Genomic DNA, 23,863 nt, shown 5'->3' with positions numbered 1-23,863 from the left:
CATGGTTTTTCAAATTCATCTGGTGGAAGCTTTAGGAGCTCCATGAAGGGCACTCTGGCAACTATGATGACACCTGAGCCAAATAGCATCTTTGTTTAAATTGATGGTGTATTCGGTGCAGTAGTGCATACAGTGCATAAATGTGCAGGAAGACAATTACATGTGAGCGGAAGGATATTACACCCCAGACAATCCAACTAGCATCACTTGGCTGATTTTACAGGAGTATGACATCAACAAACAGAAAGCACTTAAGTGCTTATCACCATAAGCAGTGATAAAACATACTGATGTAACCATAGCAACAATGGAAACTACAGCCATAAAGTCTGGCAGTCTGCTGTGGGACAAGCAAAAAACAAAACGAATCAAATTAATCAGATATATAGGATTTAGTGGCATCTAGAAATTGCAGTTTGCAACCATTTGAATACTGCTCACATCACTCTCTCCTTCCAAGCGTGTAGGAGAAACTAGGGTGGATGAAAATCGCAAAAAACGTGAAAGGCCCTATCTAGAGCCAGTGTTTGGTGTGTCCGTTCTGGGCTACTGTAGAAACATGGCAGTGCAACATGGCAGCCTCCGTGGAAGGGACCCACTCCCTCTGTAGATATACATGGCTTATTCTAAGGTGATAAAAACACAACAATTCTTATTTTCAGCTGATTATACACTAAAAACATACTTATGAATATTATATTCCATTTCGGCCAATAGATCCTCCTAAATGTTACACACTGGACCTTTAACTATAAAACAAACAGCACCAGTAGCTGTTGTCGAGCAGGCTTAGACACACAGGTAGACTGTGCTTTTTTTAACTATATGATAGGTAGCAGAATTCCCCAACGCTATGCTCTGTCATATTTAATTATAAATTAGAGCATTTTTGGGTACTAATTTGAGTATTCACATGGGTGCTTAAGTGGGTGAAACGTCCCTTCAGCACTACTTATGCATGATCCAATCCCTTTAATCTAAGTTTAAGGCATCAATCATTACTTCATACCATTCTTGAAATTTCCTAAGTGCACATTTTCTTTTCTCAAAGGCTTTGAAAAATCCTGAATCCCAGTCTGCACTACCCTAAGATCTTCAATCTCTCATCTTCTTGTTCTTTTCCTCTTCTTTTTTATTCTCTTTCTCCACAGTCTCTTTCCCTTTCCATCCACTATGCCCTCATTCATTTCTTTCAGCTCAAGCACCTTCACTTGATTTATTGTTGTCTTTTTCTCACTCAGCCCTCTGCTCTGCCCTCCCCTTTGACTCTTACAGAATCAGAATCAGAATCAGAAATACTTTATTGATCCCCGAGGGGAAACTCTTTCGTTACAGCTGCTCACTATCACGTCAATGCACACAGGAATAGAGGTACTAATAGAATAGAAATCGAAATAATAATAAAAAGTCCGCAACAAGACAATTATTTCTAGTAAGAGATGTGCAAATCAAAATATAATACACTATAATACAGCTAAGATAAATTAAGTACAAAAGTGGATATAAAGTATAAAGCTAAAATAAGTGTAAAGTACAAAAGTGGATTTACAGGTTGATAAGTATAGTACGGTATAATACAATGTAATAATATAAGTAATAAGTAATAGTGCAATAATGAGTACTGTCAAGTTAAGTGTAGCAGATTAACCAGATTATTAGATGGTGAATATTGCACAGCAGTAATATAAGTATATAAGTATATATAAGTATATATATCACATATATATATCACAATTGAGAATGACTTCCGGATGGGAGCCGAAACGTCTTGATTCTGAAAACAGTGTCCAGATGACTACGACTGAAACCTTTTCTACGATAGAACACTCCTGGACGAATGAGGGACTACACCGTTTTATATATAAGTATTAATAAATATCAATAAACAGGGAATATTAAACTGAAAACAGAAAATATTGCACGGGAGTATTAAACAGAGAATATTGCACAATATTTCAAGTGTTGCAGTGATGTTAATGATCCAATGTCCAGTTTAGTGACTTAGGGTCATATAGACTTAGAGGGAGTAGTTAAAGAGTTTGATGGCCACAGGCAGGAAGTACTTCCTGGGGCGCTTTGAAGTGCATTTTGGGGGGATGAGTCCTTCGCTAAAGGTACTCCTTTTTTTGACCAGCACGTCATAGAGTGGGTGGGAGACACTGTCCAAAATAGCATGTAGTTTAGCCAGTGTCCTCCTCTCTAACACCACCGACAGAGAGTCCAGCTCCACCCCCACAATGTCGCTGGGCTTACGGATCAGTTTGTTGAGCCTGTTAGCGTCTGCTACCCTCAACCTGCTGCCCCAGCATGCAACAGCATACAGGATAGCACTGGCCACCACAGACTCCTTCAACATCTGTCCGGCAGATGTTGAAGGAGCCTCCTCAGAAAATAGAGGCGGCTCTGGCCCTTCCTGTAAAGAGCTTGAGTGTTCTTAGCCCAGTCCAGTTTATTGTCCATGTGTACTCCCAGGTACTTGTAATCCTCTACAATGTCCACACTGACCCCCTGGATGGGTCACTGGTGCCTTGGCCCTTCGTAGATCTACAACCAGCTCCGTTGACTTTGTCAAAGGAGCTTACACACTACCTTTCATTCCTCCTCCAAGCAGAAAAAAAATCCTTGTTTTCTTTTCTCCTTCCTGAACAGCATGTTCCAGGCTCAGAGACACTGCAGTGAGGATCGTTCTTTTAGTGCCTGATCCCCATGATCTAAACCACAGATTTTCCATTGTGCTGAGCCAAGGCTCCATTACTTTTAACTAGACTACAGTCCCACTGCGGGGTGTTACAGCCTGATAGAAATAGATTAAATCATGCCAGGAGCAGAGTTTGGAATGGAGCATTTTGACTGAAAAGTAATATACGATACTCAATTTAAGCATTATGGTATATTTCAACTGTACAAGAATTAGTATTGAATATTGATATTGTGAGAACCTCTCTTCTTAAGCAGAATTCAGAACTGAGAGGCCCAACTGTAAAAATAATCTGCTCCACAGTTGATGGATTGCAGAGTGATTCTACATACACATAGTTTTCTGTTGTACTCAAATGACCTTTATTTTGTGGTAGTGTTGTCTGTCCTGCTACAGAACTCAGTTATGCCCTCAGGAAAATCTTCTGTGCTCCAAAAGTCAAGCCAGTCTCATACTTAATTGTTTAAGGTCTTAAAGTATTTTTTTAGTTTTACATCTTTTATTCAATGTATAAATTTAGATTTGATAGATTTTCCATCGTAAAAGCTACACATCTTATTTCTCCTACTCTTGGTGTTAATGACTGAACAATTTAATTTAAAAAAGCATGAATAGTTTTGCAATGTGCAACAAGCTGCAGAGCTTAATAGAAACCTCAAATTACACTTTTTTTGATTGTGTGTATGTATGTTCACATAGCACTCTTTCAGTATGTGCAGTTATGTGACCCACTAGGATCATTGCAGGAACTGTCATGCTTATTTTAAGCCTCAACCCACAATGCATTGCTCTCAGCTGTGTGTGTGTCTGTGTGTGTACTTGCTACATAATGAGGACATTTTTGGAAAGTGAAGACATTTTGGCTGGTCCTCACAACTTCAAAGGGCTGTTTGAAGGTTAAGACTTGGTTTTAAGGGTTAGGTTAAAATTAGGTTATGTTAGGGTAAGGGTTAGGGTTAGGCATTTAGTTGTGACGGCTAAGGTTTGGGTAAGGGGCTAGGGAATGCATTATGTCAATGACAGTCCTCACAAAGATAGAAGTACAAGTGTGTGTGTGTGTGTGTGTGTGTGTGTGTGTGTGTGTGTGTGTGTGTGTGTGATTGTGACTGTGTGCGTGTATATGTGTATGAGACTGTGCAGTTTTCAAGGTATGTATGTGTGTGTTCATGCATGTTTGTACATTCATGGATATGCAAATCTGTGTGTGCCAATGTGTGTGGGTCTGTGTGTGAGTGCGCATGTGTGTATGTCAGTGCGCATGTGCAATCCCCCCAGCGGGGACAATCATCACGGCTCGTGCCCACAGTAGGCAGCCTTCCCCTGGGGGGGCCGTGACTGAGGCCTGCCTGACGAGATGCTGCCTGACTGACTGTGGAACCTGGATGCTTGCCTCCACCCCCAACACATACACACGTGGAATAAACATGAATGCATAAATACAAAGATGCATGCACACAGAGTGTAATATACATGCTGTCACAGTATACAAGGAGCATGCACGTCTACATATACACAAAGCTGCAAAAACATGCCTATCTGCACAAACGCAGACCCTCTAATGTTCACAAAGGTGCATAAAAATATAAACAGAAACCACATATGCAAGTCTACAACCAAACAGTAAAATTCCTTCTTCTGTGTTCCATTTCAAGCCATCCACCAATCCTTTGCCGGAAATGCGTAAAACCCTGCCAGTCCTGCCTCAGTTTGAGACTTCTTTTAGAAAGAAGGGAAGTGTGTGTGCTCAGTGTGCATCTGTGTGGGTGTGAGAATGTGTAGGTGTGTGACTTTTTCTATGCAGAATGTGTCAGCATGTGCATATCAGGCTCTGTATGCAGGCAGGTTGTCCCTACACAACCGCATGTGTGTGTGTCAGTATGTGTCGGGTGCGTGTGTGTGCGTCGTGTCGGAGCATGTGTGCAGGTACATCCACTTGGCGTCCGTGTCTGACTGGGCCACAGTGTGCGAGGCCTGACGTTAAGCCGACATGACAGAAGCAAATAATGTCTGCTCCCGTTATCTTCTCTTCCCCCTCGGCCCCGCAGGAACCTTTTAAAGGGCCAAACACTGATGAAATCACACACAGATACCCATGCACGTGCATGCATGTATGCAGTACAGATGTGCACATCCACTGTGCATATACATACTGTGTTACACATGCACACATGTGCAAGGCGCAAAGAGAAACACACAAATCTAACGCAACCTTTCTCAATTATTGACTATATGAATGAACTCCTGCAGAAATCCACCATCTAAAACCTAAACATGTACACAAACTAAAACATGTGCTCAACCATTTATTTACACAGCCCCACGTACTGTGAATAAGAACGGACAATTCTTCAAGGTTTGGATAGAAATATATCTGTAAAAACACACATTTATATGGAGAACAGCTGTGTCAACTCAAATGCACACACCCATTTACACAAAATGACTTCCTATAGCTATGGAAGACCACCAAGTAGCAGCCTGTCCTCTGGCTCGCCTTTTAATGTTGTTGCTGCTTGTATTTCTGATTTGAGGACATAAACTAATGTGTTCACTCTACCAGTACTGGAAAATAATCTTTATATACTGCTAATTCATTTTCCTAGATTGGGATAGATGGTTAATATGTGTTGTACTTTTACTTTTTGTAAAAACACGAGCTGGAGCTACGCTCATCTACACTACACCCACACTGCCCTGACACTGAACCTACACTTAGACTTCAGAACTACTGACTCTTTTTTTTTGTTTATATATGCATAGCTTCTTAATTATGAACAACTTATCATTTTCTGATACTAAAACAAACCCTAGTTGACATAAAATACCAATATGGCGAAGAAATATTAAAATAGGCTTCTAAAAGTGGAAATGTCTGATATTTATAACGAAGTATATCAGGATGTCTTGGCAAAATACTTTGTTTCTAACATTGTTTTTGCCCTATATATGAATAAACATAGAATACAGGAATAAACCGTGGATTCCATGTTATTCAAATGTGATGACTGCACTGAATCATAAATCCTGTTATGTGCATCAAACCAAACGGTGCCATGAGAGTATTTGTTCCATCAGCTCTCTTCCTGATCTTCCCTTTTCGGGGTCCTTCCTGAGAAGGCCATGTACTGTAGCGGGCTGTCCATGCCGATGCCTGTATGTATGTATGCTGCTCTCCACCTGTCATCTCATATTTCTGCCTCCGCCTCCATCAACCTGCTTCCAGCCCAGCAACCAGCCAACCAACCAGTAAAAGCCTGTTGCTAGGGCAACGGCTGTCTAGGGGATACTTCTTTTGTTTCTCACACCTCCTTTCCTTCATCCTTCTTTCTCTCTCTTCCCTACTCTCACTCGTTCTCCCTCTTTCATTCCCTCTATCTTTTTGCCCATATAACAGATATGTCTGTCTGACTCTCTCCTCACATCTGTCTTTCTCTCCCTTATTCGGTCTCTTTCTCTGTCTCTTACTCTCTTGATGATGGACAGGTTGCTCTGATGCTACAGTACCTTCTCGCTACAAATTCATTAAAAAATCAAAACCCAAAGTGAGGTTTCCTTTGTAACATATCAAGAAACTCCCCCTATGATACTGAAACTCTGTCACAACCAGCATTACCATGATACATGTATTAATAGGTGTAGACATCATCTCTCCATCTCTCTCTCAAGCAGTTACAGTACAGTCAGCACATTACATTTGGTTGTTAGAGACAGTCTGTGCATCGCTGTTGCCACTGGCATTTAAAGGTTCAGAGATAACGCTAGGTCAACCCAATGTGATCCTCCCTGCATCTTTACTCAAAGGACTCTGGGCAGTGTGTGTGTGTGTGTGTGTGTGTGTGTGTGTGTGTGTGTGTGTGTGTGTGTGTGTGTGTGTGTAAGCCTGCATACACATATGTGTGTGCATGCTTTTACGTGTACATAGTGCACATTAAATGTGCACATATCTTAATAATAAACAAGAATTACAGACTGCATCACTTGGCAAACATTCTAAAACTGGATACCAACATGGCTCTTAGTTTCTATTCCCCTGTCACATCACATAATGCAGCACCTCATGAAAGCAGAGTTTCATCTTTCATGCTTCTCAGGGCTGTGTTACTTATTGTGTGCTGCCCTCTACTGATCAAACAGCAGAACATCACAGTGAGGTCTCCCCCCCCCCCGTCCTGATCTATCCAGACTCAGTGTTAAGTGAAATATCCAGCATTTGGACAAATTACACTTTTTCTAATTAAAAAAAAAATTACCAAAAACACAAACAGTAGGATAGTAGGTTACATGATTTGTTAACTTATAATAACAATTAAAAATCTACTATATACAATCCCGATGACAGTAAGTGACAGAATTAGATTCATGATTCCACAGTAGCTTTACAGCATTTAAGAAAATAACTTTTCCAGTCCACATATGGCCAAATTCATGGAACTTAATGATTTAAATTTTGAGCATTACAGTGAGATGAAGAGTATGTACTCTGACAACCTGCAGCCAGAATGATTCTGACTAACAAATGTAATCAAATTTAATCAAGAAACTATAATTTAATAAGAAACTATAGGCGCATGCAGCATTTGGCAGGGTCTGTTTACAGATAGTAGATTTTGGTAGTAGTAGTAGTATTTTGTTTTGCATGCTGACTATGTAATCGCAACATCCCAGGTTCCAGTCCAGCTGGGGACCTTTGTTGCATGTCATTCCCCAGCTCTCTCTCCCTTCATTTCCTGTCATCTCTACTGTCACCACTGACACCAATAAAGGGGATAAAACAAGCCTTTTTCACGGAACACATTGTGTTCACATGTAGAAAAGCACAGGTGTAAATAATAAAATGAATCATGGCTGAATTACATTTAACTGCTTCACTTTTAGGGTCCTGGTACAGTATTGTGAACGTTGGCTCACTGTCACACTGTCATAGCTTACTGGGACGCTTAAATAGAGCAAAGCCATCATAAATGTTATTACAACACCTGTGCTTATCAAAATGTCTGCTGTACATTCACTTGTAAAATAAATAGTAACAGGTGCGTAGGGAAATAAAATCATCTTAATCATAATACAAACCTAAATCATATCGTAGAATATTTTGCCCCAACAATAACTGTTTTTTCATTAGAATCTACCGCAGTACGAAAAATCTGTCAAATATATTAGCTTACACTAAAAGTGCAATACATCAATGTTGGTGACTGAACAATGTGACGTGTCTCACTTGCCTACATTACTGACAAACTGACTGGTACTGGACTTGTGCTGCTGTATTAATTGATACATGGTTGCTATGAATTGACCTCTTGAGTTTGTCAGAAAATCAGTAACCTGATATGTAAAAATTAATTGAAGCAGACGTGGCACCTTGTAAATTAAATTACAGAATAGTTTGACACTTGCACTGCTAGTGCTGTCTTTGTAAGATCTTACACAGTGAAAGATTTGAACGTCCTTTATACTGAATTATATGGCCTTAAACCTCTGTTTAATCTGCAGCAGGTCAAGTTAAACATAATACAGTCTATGTCTAAACCTCAGATATACTTATTGACATTTAGATGACTTCAACAGGACTGAACCTGAACTGCAGATAAGCTAATAACAGAGCAACAGTCCCCATGTCTCCAGGTTTTGGATTGTTTTGCCTTTTTGCAGCCTTCAACACTCACACACCTACTCACATACACTTACCCTATGGATGCAGCTCACCTTCACACCCCACGCTTATCCTTTTGTAAATAGTTATTTTGGTTTAAATACACATTAACTGTGTTAATGAAAATGGGCATTTTCACTATTTTCTGACATTTTATAGACCAAATAATTAATGTATTAATCGGTTAAAATAACCAATCAATAATGAAAATTATCATTAGTTGCACCCCTAATTATTATAGCATATATTGTAGGTGGCAAGTATTTTTATACGTGTGTATGTGGGTGTGTATCCTTGTGTGTGTGTTTGTCTTCCTGTCAGTGAATACCTGTGCACCTGAATTCCTGTCATTCTTTTTCTCCTCTGCAGCGATGTGGGTGAGAATGAGGCTAAAGGTGAACCTGCTGCACAGGTGAGGCAGCAGGTTCAAACAAAATATTCAGAATTCAAATATCTTTTTTTAATTTATCATATTCTAACCAGAGGTGTAACGGCATTATGAATATTACTTCTATAAACCAAGGCAGAATTTTAATAATTTGCCTAGAATGGTATTGAATTTTAATACTCATTTGAATATATTATCAAACAGTTTAATATGTTCCATATGGTCTAGCGGTTAGGATTCCTGGTTTTTACCTAGGTGACCCGGGTTCACCTCCCTGTATGGGAATGCTTTCAGTCAACATTCATTCTATCCTGGCCTTATACACACACTTTATATCCTGCACTTGCTTATTGTACTTCTGGTTAGACCTAAACTGCATTTCGTTGCCTTGTACTTGTACATGTGTAATGAAAATAAAGTTGAATCTAATCATCTAATCTTAAGGACAGCCTGAACTTACTATGTGGCATGTGCCTGTTGTCAAAGTATCAAATGCCAGCATCAAAATTAGTCACCTGTGAGGATGTTCTCAGCCATGACTTTGACCTGCACCTCTAGTGAGTGCTTGGAGGTGTAAGTGATCTCAGCGGTGACGTGGGCTACCTCGCCAATGAACACAGGGAACAGGAACTCTGTTTTCTCCACCCGAACCAGAGCTGCCAAGCAGCGGTCCTAGAGAGTAGAAACAGCAAACTTAAAACTTATACAAATATACATACATACAATTGCAATTAAGTAAACAATGACTTTCATCACCCTCCACTGATGATCGGTACAGGAAGCAACAGCATTAGCAAGCATCTGACATTTTTGTTCCAAAGAAAGTGAACTGCAGGATTTGGTGTGAAAGCCATAAATCTCAGCGAAAAAAATCCCTAATTGTCATCGGTATTGATTTACCCTGTAAATCCACTACTGGTGTAATGTGGTAATTTTGTGCTTTAGGGTAAAAAAATCTAATAAAAAATCTAAACTTGAAAATGTATCTAACCTGTTTAGTCCTACTGAAACTAATTATCTTATATTTAGATTTAAAATCTAGTCGGACTTGTTTTAAGTATGGATTGGATTATTTAGTGCTGACTATGCAAGGCTGTTTGACTTAATTCAAGAAAAGGTCACTTCCCTTGTCTTTCATCTTACTTGGGGTTATGTTTTGCTAGATACAAGAGACACATCTGTCACAGGACCTCCAGTATGCTTTGACACTTATTTTAAACTCTGAACTTTCAAGACCAAAACATCTTATTCCAAGTTTTAGTCTTTTGGTTTACATGAGGATATATTCTCATCTTTATCATGGGACATTCATTTTTTTCAACCTGTCACATTCCATTGATAACAATAGTGCTTCAGATGGTTTACGCCCCATTCAATACAATACAAAACTCAGAATAATTATTAGACCTAACACCCTTCTCTGATGATGAAAATAATATAAACCAGAATGTGTCAGCATGTTAGCATGCTTAACATGTTGAGATATTTCACTAGATAAGTGAAAACTTTGACCTGCTGGTGGCACTAGAGGAAAAGTCAGAGGGTCACCAATGTCATTTAGATTCATCCTCTAGGGACCATGCATATCTGAATTTCATGGCAACCCATTCTATAGTTCAAACTCAAAACCAAAAAGGTGAACCTCATGGTGGTGCTAGAGGAAAAGCCAGGGGATCAGGGGAAGACATCATCTCGGGAACATGAATGTCATGGCTACAAAGTATGTCATGGCTATCCAATAGCTGATGAGATATTTCAGTCTGGACCAAAGCGGTGGACTCACTGATCCAGGGGCTTCAATTTCAATTTCAATTTCCATCATTGACATGTTTCATGTTCATCATCTGAACTGCTTTTAATTCATTAAAAGTAAGTAAGAGCAAGGCCAGGTGAAGAAACAGGAACGGAGTGGGAAAAAGAACTGTATTCACCAACATTGGACTGTAATGTCTCCAGTGCCACACCACTGAGATGTTAATCAGACAAGTTTAAAGGTACCATGATGTCTGTAAAAGATCAATACAAAAAACACACTTACAAAATATGTGCGACTTTTGCAATCAGTGTAAAAAGATGACCAGGAGAAACTCAGACCTTAAGCATATACATGACCGTTAAGGTCATACTCGAAGAAAAACTACTAGAAAAACACATTGTGAGGAGATACAGCACATACAACTGATTATGATGACCCATTTCTTCTGTAAGTGTGTATTTTCCTGGTTTACACACGGTGTTTTTATGTGAAGTGTAACTTGATGGAGCAACTGTTCAAAACAGTTCGAGAGTTAAACAGTTCTTAGTGACTCACTGTGAGCTCTCAGAAATCTTAGATGTTTCAAAATCAATGAATGGCAGACACTATGATTTTTACATTTGTAATGTCTTATTATCAACTTGTCAGTCATATGTAAAGCACTTTGAATTGCACTAACCTGTATGTATGAAAGGTGCTTTACAAATAATGTTTGATTGATTGATTGACTGATTGTGATGGTCTACATATACTATGACATAACCACTAAACATAAACCATGTAATTTGATATAAAAACATGAATTCATAAATGGTGTACAGTATTATAGGAAGTAATTTCTAAATTTACTTTCACTTTAATATTTTAGATGATTTCAAGAGTACTATACTACCTGTAAGTATTTTCATTCTTTATTACAATAGTTCAATGTGTCTTTATGAAGCAGAGGTGTACTGTAATATATGCAAAAACACAATGTGTCCATAAATGTTTTTGTCTTAATGGCTTATCTGAACGGTAAAAGGACATCGGCAACTATGATCACAATGTTGTAGTAGGTGAGATGACAATCAAATGATGCAAGTCAAAAGCCGGTTAAAGTTCACCAGGTGAAAAGTAAAACCAAGACAGTGAGAAGGAAAACAAATCTGGGTGAGGCAATACTGAATAAAAATAATATTAATGCAGCCATGCAGTTTGTAAATAAGAGACTCAAAAGCTGTTATACAAGGTAAACTGTGGGATTTTGTCAGGGTTTTCTTATTATTTGAAGACTGCTTCTCAAACTGTGTGTTAATAAACATTTTATGTTCTAAAGTGGTTCAAAAAAAAGCTTTCTAACTCTAAATCCCATAAAGTAAATGACCCAATGACCCTTCACATGCTGGAAAGAGAAACAACTCTACAAAGAATCATTTTTCCCTTTTAATGTTCTTCATTTGCCTAATTTTTCATTTTCTTCCCAATTTTTCATATTTTCCATATGTATAAAAGAAGTGGTTAATATAAGTAATTTTATTTGTTTATTCAGGAACATATAGTACTGGACAAATGTATGATTGTACAGATCATATATCTTTCTGCTAAAAATTAACATTATAACAACTTAAGGAGAGAAGTCCTGCGATCTTTATTTACCCACAGTAGTACAATAACATAGTTAATAGTGGGGTCTGAATGTAGTTGTTGTCTCTTACCCCGTTCTGTGTGTTGCAGTGTCGTGTGCCAACGATGCATCCAGCTTCCTCGATCATCTTGAGGACAATGCCGCCGTGGACGTTGCCCACAATGTTGGCATCATTTGGCCTCATGATCCTGCAGTACAGAGAAGATTAGTTGGCATGACTGTGGATCTGGTAGGACTACATGTGTTATTAGCATTATTATAAGTGTTATTGGCATCCTGTTGGAAAATAAAATACTATTGATCAATAAATGTGAAAACCTGACCAGCCATGCTAAGTGATAATTTAACCTTTCACATATTTTTTAAAACTTTTGAAGAGTGGGAGGCTGCAATAGGTAGAAACATAGTTATGGAATGATTTCAAGAGGTAGCATCTTCTTGCTCTAGAAACATCTGGTACTTTAAATCAAATTCTTAAAAATGCAGGACTGAGGCAACAACTTGAGACAGTGGGCTGTGGAGGGCAGAAGATGTGTTAATCAGCACAGTTTAACAAAATGTTTAGTTATTGATTTATTCAGTTGAATAAGGCTGACACTTAGTGGAAGCAGGCATTAATGTATGACAGGTTGTTTGTTGAAACCAAAAGGCTAGGACAACTATCTAGGAACATATCTGTTGTGATGTGTTTCTAGATAGTCACTCATGAGTTGAAAGGACTTCTATAGAGCACTTTTCATATGGTGTGCAAGCTCAACAAAACATGTTGTTGGAGTATTTTCTACAAAGTCAAGAGTATCATGTTTTTTTGACTTCAGCCTCACCTCTCCATGTCTATCTGATGACTCTCAGTATCATTATCACTGACAGTGTTGTATGCTGTCATGTACATCAGCTGTTTCCAACTCTTTAGTGTGTGGATTAAACTAGTTTTACCAGTTACAATCTAATCTGTTTACAGGCTCAGAGAGTCACAAATGTCAAACCAGACAGGAATGCACAGTTGCACTGAGATCTGACTAATCATGTGAATCAGATGGTAAGGCTTTACAGGAGTGTGTGTGTGCAATACAAAGCAAGAAAATCCACATCTTGACATCATTGGCAATCCCCTATTTAACAGGAAGATGATTGTTTACTTCTAATAGAATTCACTGTACAATAGTCATGCGTAATGTTTTGTTTATGGTTGCAACAGTAATGAACCATTTTAAGATTACAACTGATGCCATTTTGAAATGATTAATGTTCTTTTTTATATGAATGACAGATGACTTCCTATAAAAACAGTCTGAGTCAGAGTTGCATTTAGACATGTGGGGAATTTTACAATTGCGACCGTAAGTAACAATTTACTGGCATCAAGAACAGAGCAGGAGTACTACACTTGACATTGTTGTATTACATTTAGTAACCAGAAAATAAATTAGTAACTCACGTCTATTGCAATAACAGCACTGTGATAAATACTTCTGTTGTGAATCGTATAGTGTCAGAGAGGTGTTGATTTACCTTTGTTTGTCATATCTATGATATGAGGCTGTAGCATATATTGAAAGGACATTCAAATATTAATATTTTGTGCACCCCATATACATGAAGCAAAAATGCTATAAAGTGTTTATAATATATTGCAATCCAATTAACAGCACAAGCTACAGCCTCAAACATGACCAGAGTTCAATCAACACCTCTCTGATACATTGTGAACAATTAAAAAGTTTAACAAAGGCAGTATTTAATATTAGTAGTATTTTAAGTATTCTTATGACGTCAATTTTTTCAAAAACCACAATTTTTTTGTTTTTGTGCATGTGTGTGAAGGGAAGAGAGAGAGAGAGAGAGAGAGAGAGAGAGAGAGAGAGAGAGAACGAGAGAGAGAGAGAACCAGACAGAGTATCCTGTATATTCAGCATCACTGGGTATTTGTGTGTGTGTGTGTGTGTGTGTGTGTGTGTGTGTGTGTGTGTGTGCGCGCGCGTCAGAGATTAACTACCTGCTGAGTTGATAGTTAGAGCCCTGCTGAGCTCCTGCCTCCACAACTTCCCTGACATCTCTGCTGACTTGCAGACTTTGACTCTCTTGGTGTTTCTCCACCACCGCTGCTGTCTTATCCACATCTGCTGCCTTGCTGCGCCGAGGCCTAAAGCAACGCATCTTTGCACTCTAACTGACTCTCAGTCTTACTCTCTAATCCACTTCCCTTCTGTATGATCTCTACATTCACATCTCCTGAGATTTTGGGCTCTGATGCTGCTGCGGTGAGTGATGTCATGCAGTGCTAATGTTGACCCCGCCTTGTTGGTGTCACGACTGATCAAACTGGATCTCAACACACCCATTGATACACAGATAGACAGAAGTAACCAATAAAATCTTGCATCATCACACCTAGGTTTGTGCGCCACAGCTGACAGGCAGAGTGAGAAATATCTCAGTAACATGGGTGCCAAGTGGCCCAGATACACATGTGAAGCACACTAAAGAGTTAAAATAATGTTGTTTGTGTTGAGTTAGAATGTGCATTTTCTTTCAGAAACTGTCTGCCTAATTAAAACATATCTCCATATTTTTCTTCAACAATTACAAAGAAATCTACAATTAGAACAGTGAAAATAACAGACCAAGATCAAAATCAACACAGTTATAAGCGCCACAAGACATGTCTGTTTAATATTTTCCACGTAAATCCAGTCGGTTTTAGAAACATCGCACTGGCAGACAAACAAACAAGATAACAGGGGCAAAAGCATAGCCACACCAAAAGCCACTGATAATGCTTTTAGAGAAGGGGAGCTGAAAGAACAAAAAATGTTGCATGGGTCTAGTCTAGGACTAGTCTGAAAGACACTTCAGCCCTTTAAACGTGTTCACATATACCTTCCAAAATGAAGATCATACTGGATGGATCACTTGTATTACGTACAGTGTAGTACAAAAGTCCTTTATAATGTCAACTGAAACCTCACAGGAGCACAATGTCAGCAACTCCTCATTCTGTATGTGCTGTTTTGTGATGCACTGATAAGCTAAAGTAATGTATCACTGAGGTATGAGGTCTTGTCTGGTTAGTTAAAAGTTCCCAGCAAAATGGATTAGTTAGAATTAGTAGAGGTGGGTGAGAAAGTGGTTAGTGTAGAAAATATTTCAATGTACCCAACAATGTATATTTATATGAATATTACATATCTAGAATATACAGACTTTCTTTACAAGTCACGGTGGGCAGACTTTTTATCTGCCTATATGTATCAGTTTTGAAGTTGTAACGCCCACACACTACACCTAAAAGTTGACCGTGTTTTTTCACATTAATTCTCATTAGTTAGAATTAGTGCCATCTGGACCAGCTCCACTATTAAAATATACTGTAGCTTACAACTAACTGAAAAGACAGAGTGAACAAATGTATAAACCATAATCAAACTCGTTCTGCTGCCTGCTGAAACAAACACAAAACTTTTACCTGTGTTGAGAAGAATAGTGGCGAAAACTGTGAATTAGCTTCAGAAAAGCATATCTTGGTGTCATTTCTGTCCCAAGCCCCGACAGTAAGAACACAGCAAAGCACAAAGAACTGACTGGGGTGGAGGGGATTGTGCATCACAGACAGGATCCAACTGTACTTTAGCCAGGCAATCTTACATTACCAAGTAAGACAGGTATTTGTCAAATAACCACAACTGTATACACACAAACTTCAAAACACACACCTCAATCCCACATGTGCATTACTGCATGTTTGCACAGACAGATACACACCAGTTGACTACACTTTACTTAAAAAGGAAAGTGGAATTATCAAAAGAGTGTAGTATTAACATTAGCTGCCAGAGGGAAAACGTTATATTTGCATTTTAGACATTTAGCTGATGCTCTCACCAAAAGCAACTTGCAAACAAGGAGAGTAAGCTTAAGCCTAGATTACCACATTTGTAAGCAAGCAGTAGTAAGCAAGTGTCAGGGTCAAAGTCCCAACAATATTCCAGTGATCCAAGGTGTGCAGAAAAGAGTTAAGCAGTCTGAGGCAGAAGAAGAACGCAGGGTTACAGTCAAGAACCTTTTAGGCGACTAAAAGTTCATTCAAAGAAAAAAGTCAAGATTTACTGTTGAGCAAATCATGTTATATTCAAGGCCAAAATGAAAAACGGCAATATAGACAGTGTAAAATGTTTTCAAATGTACTGTAAAACTAATGATGATGGCATCTCTCTGGGCTCAGAGAAATCCTGTCTATTTAGAGTACAGTGGGTATGCATTGTTTATCGCAACTGATTAGACCAAATACATACAATACTTGGTTATGGGATATTTTTGTATAGTTCTGAAAAGAAGGTAAGAAATCACATGGACAAAGATTCATCTCTGAAATACCAATTTTGTTGTTTGGTAGTGTTATTTTGGATTATTTCTGCATATTATCCGTGTGTCTGATGAAACTGCAATGGTGTTACAGTGGAAATATTTCTGGACTGGAAAAAGTTAAGTCAACAGGATGTAATAAAAAAGTCACAAACGTGGACTTGAGAGACAACATTCAAGTTTGCAGCCCAGGAAGAGATGATATGACTATATCATTAGGTTCTTCTTAAAAAGAGAAAACAATTGTGACTTGTTTTTTTCCAGAGAGGTAGAGGCCTTTTATCACTGGGAGTTGGAGTGAAGGAGACAGAGCAATGACCAGGCCATTTGGGAATGGGAAGTCTGCAAGGGTGGCTTAAGTGGTAGGATGTTTGAATTTGACATAAGCAACTAAGGGCAGCGAGTCAACAGAAAGAGCGTAGGGGGGAGAGGCAGGGGAAGGTTTGGAGAGGCTAAAAACAAAGCAGTTTGCATTTTTTTTGGACACATTGTACGTGCATAATGAATGTTTTGGGAGCTAGCCACAGTGGTCCAGAAAGTGGATCACTTGCAATAACCTCGACAAAGTCCAAGGTTCAGAAAGTTTTCATTTTGACTCAGCAAGGCAGAGTGCAGAAAAGTTAATGGGGCAAATGCACACAAATGTCCCGGGAAGGTTTTTCAAAAGACTTTAATACCAATTTTGTTGTTTCATAGTGTTATTTTGAATTATTTCTGCATATAATGTGTGTCTGATGAAACTGCAGTGGAGTTACAGTGGAAAATCCTAACCCCAATCGTATAACGAGAAGAGCATCAATGTGCAGGTGACTCCAACCAGTTTCTCCAAAGGGAAGAGCAGCCTCAGCATGAGGGGAGTGGCTACAATCACTGACAAAGCCCTATATATAGAAACTAGCTGACAAACTGGCTATATTTGCATACACACCCACCTTTAACTGTTCATACTGTTTGAACAGAAGTTTAGTAATTCTTTTCTGACATAGACAAGGCAAGTTCAAGGAAATTAGATAAAACAACAAAGTAACATCTCATCATAAAATAATCCTAGAACACACTGAGCATCACACAGCTATAGTTCATGTTCCATCATGCTGCATCATCACACAAATATGGAACCTTAGTACACTATACAAACTGTTATGACTTTGTTGCTCATGTTTCGATCATTTAAAGGCTTGAACAGGTAAATCACATAAAGTCAAGAAGGCTTCACAGCTCCCACTCAGGCTAGAATCACCTGATCAGCCTTGTATTCCAGCACTTTACGACACAATACAGTTTATGGCACATACAGTAAACCAGCTTCTCTCAGTGTGGATTACATACAGTGTATTCAGCCTATCTGCAGGCTGTAAGTAATTGCATTTAGGTTATTACTGACTGATACAGAGATTTTTATTCTTGACCGAAATACTATTTTTGCTTTAAGGATATGTTTACATAACAGAAAATGTTGTCAAACCCTTATCAGTAACATTGATATTACAACCAAACAGGTGGATATTTTCATTGTTAATTTTACTTGGAGTCTAATATGTTCATAAAATTGTATCACTTAACTGTAATGCAACTTTATAACCTGGCAAATGCCATGACACATTTGTGGAAATTTCTTAAAGTGGTAATTAAAGGAACTATGTGATTTTACTACCATACAGGGCGAAGTATGATGACAGATTCAACAATTGAATCTACTTTCGGGGTCTCTGCTGAACACAGCATTCAGTAAGGTTTTAGATAACCACTTCATGGAGTGATTGTGACATAAATGTCTTAAAATCTCAGGTTGAAAATGTCCCCTTTCCTTAAATCCAAACATACACAAACCAGTGATTGGGTCAACAGTGTGTCAAAATGTGGCACTAGTAGCTAAATAAACTTTCAAATAATGCAACTGACAAGACAAAACTGGACATATCAATGACACAATAAGTCATAAAACTAATTTTAATGCTACTGTTTTGGGAGCATTTAAAGCTATGGGGCAATCTATGGGGATTTTTAAAAATCAAATTGAAACAAAATGTTTAGTTCTGACATGTATGTTTAGTTCTGACATGTAGACTATGACAACACTACAAGCTTCGACGACAACTTTCAGTTTTCACCTGAATTGTCAGGGATTCTTTGAAGCACTGTGACAGAGCTATATGGCTCCACCTACGGGCCAGCACGAGTACAACAAAGTCCGCATGCTGCTGGGATATGGCGCCCAGTCATTGCAAAGGTATTTTAATAGGTAGCAGTCATTACCACTAACTATATCTCTCACAGCTAGCTGTTTGCTTTCAATGTTCTTCCTCATGTTATTATCTTTGGAGAAATAATAAAGGGGTCAACTAGCCGCTATTAACGACACAGTCCAGAAAAAACTATTTACAGAGCCTAATTATTCAAGCCTGCGCTATAAAATAAAACTTTTATTGGAGTTTCGGTAAAATGATGGCGACCTTAATGTGTCCTTGGTAGTTTCAGCCCGTGTCGTACCGGTGCTAACCGCGTTAGGTCATACAACATGCGACATAGATGAGCTGCACCCCCACAGGCTAAATAACAGGAAAACATGCCGTTTGATTTGTAATAAACTAGCCAAGATTAACTACCGGCAGAACACAGTGTGTCTGCGTGTCTGTACCGACTGTAGTGTACCTACTGTGTATTATGACAGGACATGAAGCGGATTATCTGGGTTATCGTCCTGTGAGGAACGTAGCAACGACGCCGGTAGCCGTGCGCGCTATTCTCGTCATGTGTCGATCACCAGCACGTTAATAGCATGTGAAGGTTGCTCGCACATGTGTCTGTGTGTCGTATTAAACGTCCTACCTGCATAATTGAAGGGAGGATGCTGCCCCGCGCGACTGTGGTACCGACATGGTGGGGGATGATGATAAGGTCTCGGTGTTCGTTGGTCTCGTGCTGCAGCGAGATTCCTGTGATGTGACGGGAAATCAGACTCCTCCGGTGTCCGCCGGCCGCTCTGGTCACAGCCTCTTTGAGAAATGAGTCATCTCGAGGAAAATGACTTGGACTTCACACAAACGCAAAAAAAAAAAAGTGTAACGTAGCTAAATTGTTTGTTATGCTACGCTTATATTACAAGATGACGTTAAACAAATGACAGCCATTTAGCTTACAGGTAGTGGCCGGTGGCTTTCAAAGAGGTTCATGGGAAAGACGTTAGTGTGCAGCAGAAGTAGACAGCATAACCATGTCAATACTTACAACCGTCGGAAGAGGGCAGCAGAGACCGCATTTACTCCATAATTCAACGTAGGGGCAGTATTTCATGTCGCCTGTTGTGGGCGCGACTGACCACAACATTTGTCCCCGATGACTAACGGTTTTTATTCTGTTCAAATCTGCTTAACAGGTGTGTCGCCCAGGCCTTTGTTCATTAAACAGAGGTGTTCCATGTAAGTAAACATTACATAGCCTAACATTTGCTGCACCAAGGTTCAGTTCAAAGTCTGGTGACGCTGTCTATATTTTTCATGCTCTTATTGTTGGAAGGAGGCAGACCCAAAATATGTTTTGACTCTTGCCTTTCAATAATAAGCATGTTAACACACAGTAGTCTGTGTATGCGCTTTGCTGTGTGATATTTGTTGTGAATTGTATTTTCTGTCCCTGTAATTTGAATGCAAAGCACATTCAGTTTATCCTTGTGTGTTAAGTGTGTCGACAAAATAACGTTTTCTTTTCCTTTTCCAATTGGCCATCATACAACCTTTTATGGCTGTGTGTGAAAGATGCGTAATTACGCACATGCGTAAAGACCAATATTCTTACAAATGAAGGGTAAACAAAACAACAACACAAGATCTAACCACGACATCGTAGTTTTATTAGTGTTTATATAACATATATACGACATTTGCTGTAAATAGCAAAAATAAAACACATCCCAACAGAGATACTGACAGTGACACATAATAGGTCTACATATTCCATCTGCACAGACACTGAAGTCTATGGTGCAAATTCATACACACTGACCCTTTGGGTCTTACAGGGCTGTTTCAATGGCCCTTAATCACTTAGTCCGCAAAGAGGACTAAATATTTAACGTATACATACATGCAGATTTAAAAAAATACGACTGTCTAAACTTGTCAACTTATACAGGACAACAGACTCGTGCGCAAAACGTAAGTATATAATACTCAACCAATACGATTTAACGATGAATTCTGGCTTTTCATCAACGGAAACGAGGCGGTGAATCACTGTGCATATTTACAAGTAATGCTATCTCAACGTGTTGCCTACATATGAAACACTTTACAGTCTTTTCACAGGCTTTTGGGAGACCCGACCTCTACCAAGGTCTCCACATGGCAGCGCTGACAGCCTGCGGACCTGGCTGAGCTCGTCTGGGAGCCACTGCGCCGCTGCGGGACTGGCTCTCCTGTCTGGAGCTGAAGCTGGATTTGAGGCTCAGGAGTCTGTGCTGGATCTGAGGGAAGCTCTGAGCGCAGCAGTTTAGGCAGGCCGGGGTGACTGTCGCGGACATGGACTGCTGGACGAAGTCATTCACCCGCTGACACGCGTCTTGGTCTAGGCTCGTTTTGGGAAGCAGAGCGGAGACGCGCTGGAGACAAGCTTTGTAGCCTTCCTTGTAACTGTCTGCGGAATCTGAAAAGACAATGAAATGTTAGTTTCGTTGTTCACAAATGATAAGAGTCCACTGTATATATATATTAATCTACCAATAAAAGTGTTAAACAAGCAGAACCATAACTCACTTTTGGTGTTAACAGGGGGAATGTCACTGAGGAACCTCACAGTCATTTCCAGGATGTCGGCTTTCTCGAGCTTGGAGTAGCGAGTCTTCTGGAGAAAATGATAAAAAGCAAATGTTAAACATATGAGCCCAAACGTTGCCTTAACTTTAGCATAGCTGAAAACTGTTTTCTGCATATATTGAAATGTATACAATAACTTACATCTCTGCCTGTGAGGGGAAGGATGAGGTTTTTCAAATGGTTCAGGCTGTCGTTGATACGGGCGCGCCTTCTTTTTTCCATCAAAGGTTTCATAGTCTGAAAAGAACACATACTATTTAGCATTTATTCATTACATTTAGTGTAAGACATCAGAGAAGATGTTAAAAATAAAGAAGCAAAATTCAGTGACTTTGCTTACCTTTCTGAGCTCAAGAGCCTCTTTTCTTTTGGCTACAGTTAGCCTTGGAGAAAAAGACTGGAGAGCTTCACAATTCATGTTTGGAGACATTTTCAGCGTTGCCTTTGTGCCAGAGAAGTGTCCAAAACAGAAGTCTGCGAAGATGTGTCTCTAACGGCTAAGGGCTGCAGTATATATCCAGGTTCGTGGCGTCGGTTTGTGTGCGTCACGGGTACGCCCCCAAGCCTACACGAAACGATTTGGATTGGCCATGTATTCGATGAAAACAACACAAAACCATCAAATTTAGTAAGATAACCATCTGTCTTCTACTCTAATCCATGCGTAACAACTGCAGTGCGTGTCTGCGTTATGATCCATTGACTAAATCAAACAAAATGTGCGTCAAGAAGCTGAAGAATTGTGTGCGTAAAGAAGCTTAAAATTTGGACACCCCCAATGCTCATTCGCCAAATACTAATTCTGCCAACTCTTCAGTTTACATCATATTAAATAGTACACAGTTAGGTTCATTATTTTATATATAGTAGATTGAATGGGTTGTTTGTAATATATATATGTGTGTGTGTGTGTGTGTTTGTGCGTAATTACACATTGCTCAGGGGTGGCTGGGAACAAAATGCAGGCTATATAGCATTCATTTATTTTGTGATCTAACTATGAAACATAATAGATTACATTAAAATAATATATTTTCTCCGCAACAACAATTTCTCAGTTTGCATTATTAAGATTTGTTTGCCCGCTGAATTTCCTGTTGCTGTTCGACACAGAGGTTTTATTGTATTTTATTGTGTGTAATTTGCCCAAGTTTGATTACATATCCTTTAGATTACATATCCTTTTTAAATAAATATGCACACTTAGAGCAACGGGGTGCAATACATACATTACTGTCATAGGGGTCAGGCTTGCGTGTATGGAAAAGTGTCCACAGAGATGCAGACTCTTACTCCAATCTCATACCCAAGCCACGCTACTTTCAAATAACATCTGCTCTTAGATTTTGACAAAACAATAGTTTTGCATATGGCGTTTTTATGCAGTTTCAGCCCGGGGGAGTGTCTACCTGTAGGGTGTATCCCGCTGCTGCCTACGCCTCACGCAGGGCGGTGGGGGCTGAAACACAGAGGGTGAGTAGTGAGGCAGCATGTACTTCAATCACAATAGCCACCGCGAAATATAAAATGAGCCTGGGTTTTTAACTTATTAGGTGATATAACTATTTAGAGTATTTACTTGGGGACTTGGACTTGGCGCATTTAATAACCAACCATCGTGCCCTGCGAGGTATGAATCAAACTTTGAATTACAGCTCTGCGAATTTCAGATTTTAAATAAAAACTATAGAGACATGACAATCCATCAAATACCACTGCACTCGGGGGAACCACGAGCGCAGCACGCGCCACGGGGACCAGATGGCTGTCTGTCACCGAGCCTTCGACCGCGCCCCACCCCCCACACACTCCTCCTGCAACACACCAGCATCCTAAAGAGCCAATGTCGCTGTCCCATCATATCTCATCCATGCGCCCGCGCACACACAGACTGCATTGCATATACTCAAGCTCTTTTTCTATAAACTTTACACGCATGACACATGATCTCCACGCAGTTTTGGCGTGGGTAGCCCATCTGCATGCTTCTTATGGGTCCATGTTGTTATTGTCCAACTGAAACAAACCCCCCCCCCGCCCGGGTTGGAAACTCCGCGCTGCAATTGTCTCCTTCAGCTTGACTTACGGATATTTTAGCGTCCAAGCTATCATGAAATGCTTGTTTATCAATATTATATGGTGATGACGAAACACAAAGCTCAGTCTGTTGATGGAGATAAAAACGCACATTGAGAATCTTTAAAAGCATGCAGCTGTAGTTTTATTCTGACGTGGTGACAACTTCCCAAAATAGAAGCACATAACCCATACAGACTTACAAATAGCCTACAAAATTGTAAAATATATGAAAGCAAAGGCAAACGGCCATGCAAAGGGATTTGGATTTCACAGATATATCGTGCCTTAAATAAACTTTAAGTTGTTTTCCACCCTGCATAACTCATGCAGTTTGATTTTTTTCCTTTTTTATGGCGCAATATTAATGTTTACGCGTTGGGGGCAGATCAGCTATGCACATCTTCAGAGTATTTCTACAGCTTAAAATGAAAATAAAGAAAGTCTACAGAGTCGAAATGTGAAGGTCATCATGATGATGTTGTGCAGCTT

General features: G+C 39.4%; 2 protein-coding genes across 7 annotated transcripts in view; both read right to left on the bottom strand.

Moving 5' to 3' along the window:
* Nucleotides 1-19,651, bottom strand: part of acot7 (acyl-CoA thioesterase 7) — a 61,321-nt gene extending 41,670 nt beyond the window's left edge. For 3 of the 5 annotated variants that reach the window (XM_044210500.1, XM_044210501.1, XM_044210505.1), the window contains exons 1-3: nucleotides 14,119-14,378; nucleotides 12,193-12,310; nucleotides 9,255-9,411 (exon numbers count right to left, since the gene is read on the bottom strand). In XM_044210500.1, coding sequence (XP_044066435.1) covers nucleotides 9,255-9,411; nucleotides 12,193-12,310; nucleotides 14,119-14,279 — 436 coding nt within the window. In that variant the 5' untranslated portion in view covers nucleotides 14,280-14,378. Of the gene's footprint in view, nucleotides 1-9,254; nucleotides 9,412-12,192; nucleotides 12,311-14,118; nucleotides 14,379-19,313 lie in introns of those variants that run through there. The other 2 variants (XM_044210504.1, XM_044210502.1) reach the window with 2 other exon arrangements.
* Nucleotides 19,652-20,306: 655 nt separating this feature from the next.
* Nucleotides 20,307-21,791, bottom strand: LOC122882767 (transcription factor HES-2-like). Of its 2 annotated transcripts, none has more exons than XM_044210506.1 (4): nucleotides 21,636-21,791; nucleotides 21,437-21,532; nucleotides 21,236-21,323; nucleotides 20,307-21,125 (listed from the first exon to the last, which is right to left on the bottom strand). In XM_044210506.1, the coding sequence occupies exons 1-4, from the start codon at nucleotides 21,723-21,725 to the stop codon at nucleotides 20,809-20,811; spliced, it is 591 nt and encodes a 196-aa protein (XP_044066441.1). In that variant the 5' UTR covers nucleotides 21,726-21,791; the 3' UTR covers nucleotides 20,307-20,808. The 2 variants fall into 2 exon arrangements, with proteins under 2 accessions (XP_044066441.1, XP_044066442.1); XM_044210507.1 differs by having other exon boundaries at nucleotides 21,236-21,320.
* Between the last annotated feature and the right edge of the window lie 2,072 nt (nucleotides 21,792-23,863).

The sequence above is a fragment of the Siniperca chuatsi genome, linkage group LG10, assembly GCF_020085105.1.
Source record: "Siniperca chuatsi isolate FFG_IHB_CAS linkage group LG10, ASM2008510v1, whole genome shotgun sequence".
NCBI lineage: Eukaryota > Metazoa > Chordata > Actinopteri > Centrarchiformes > Sinipercidae > Siniperca > Siniperca chuatsi.
Note: the sequence above shows the minus strand (reverse complement) of the source record. Positions and strands in the feature narration are given on the sequence as shown.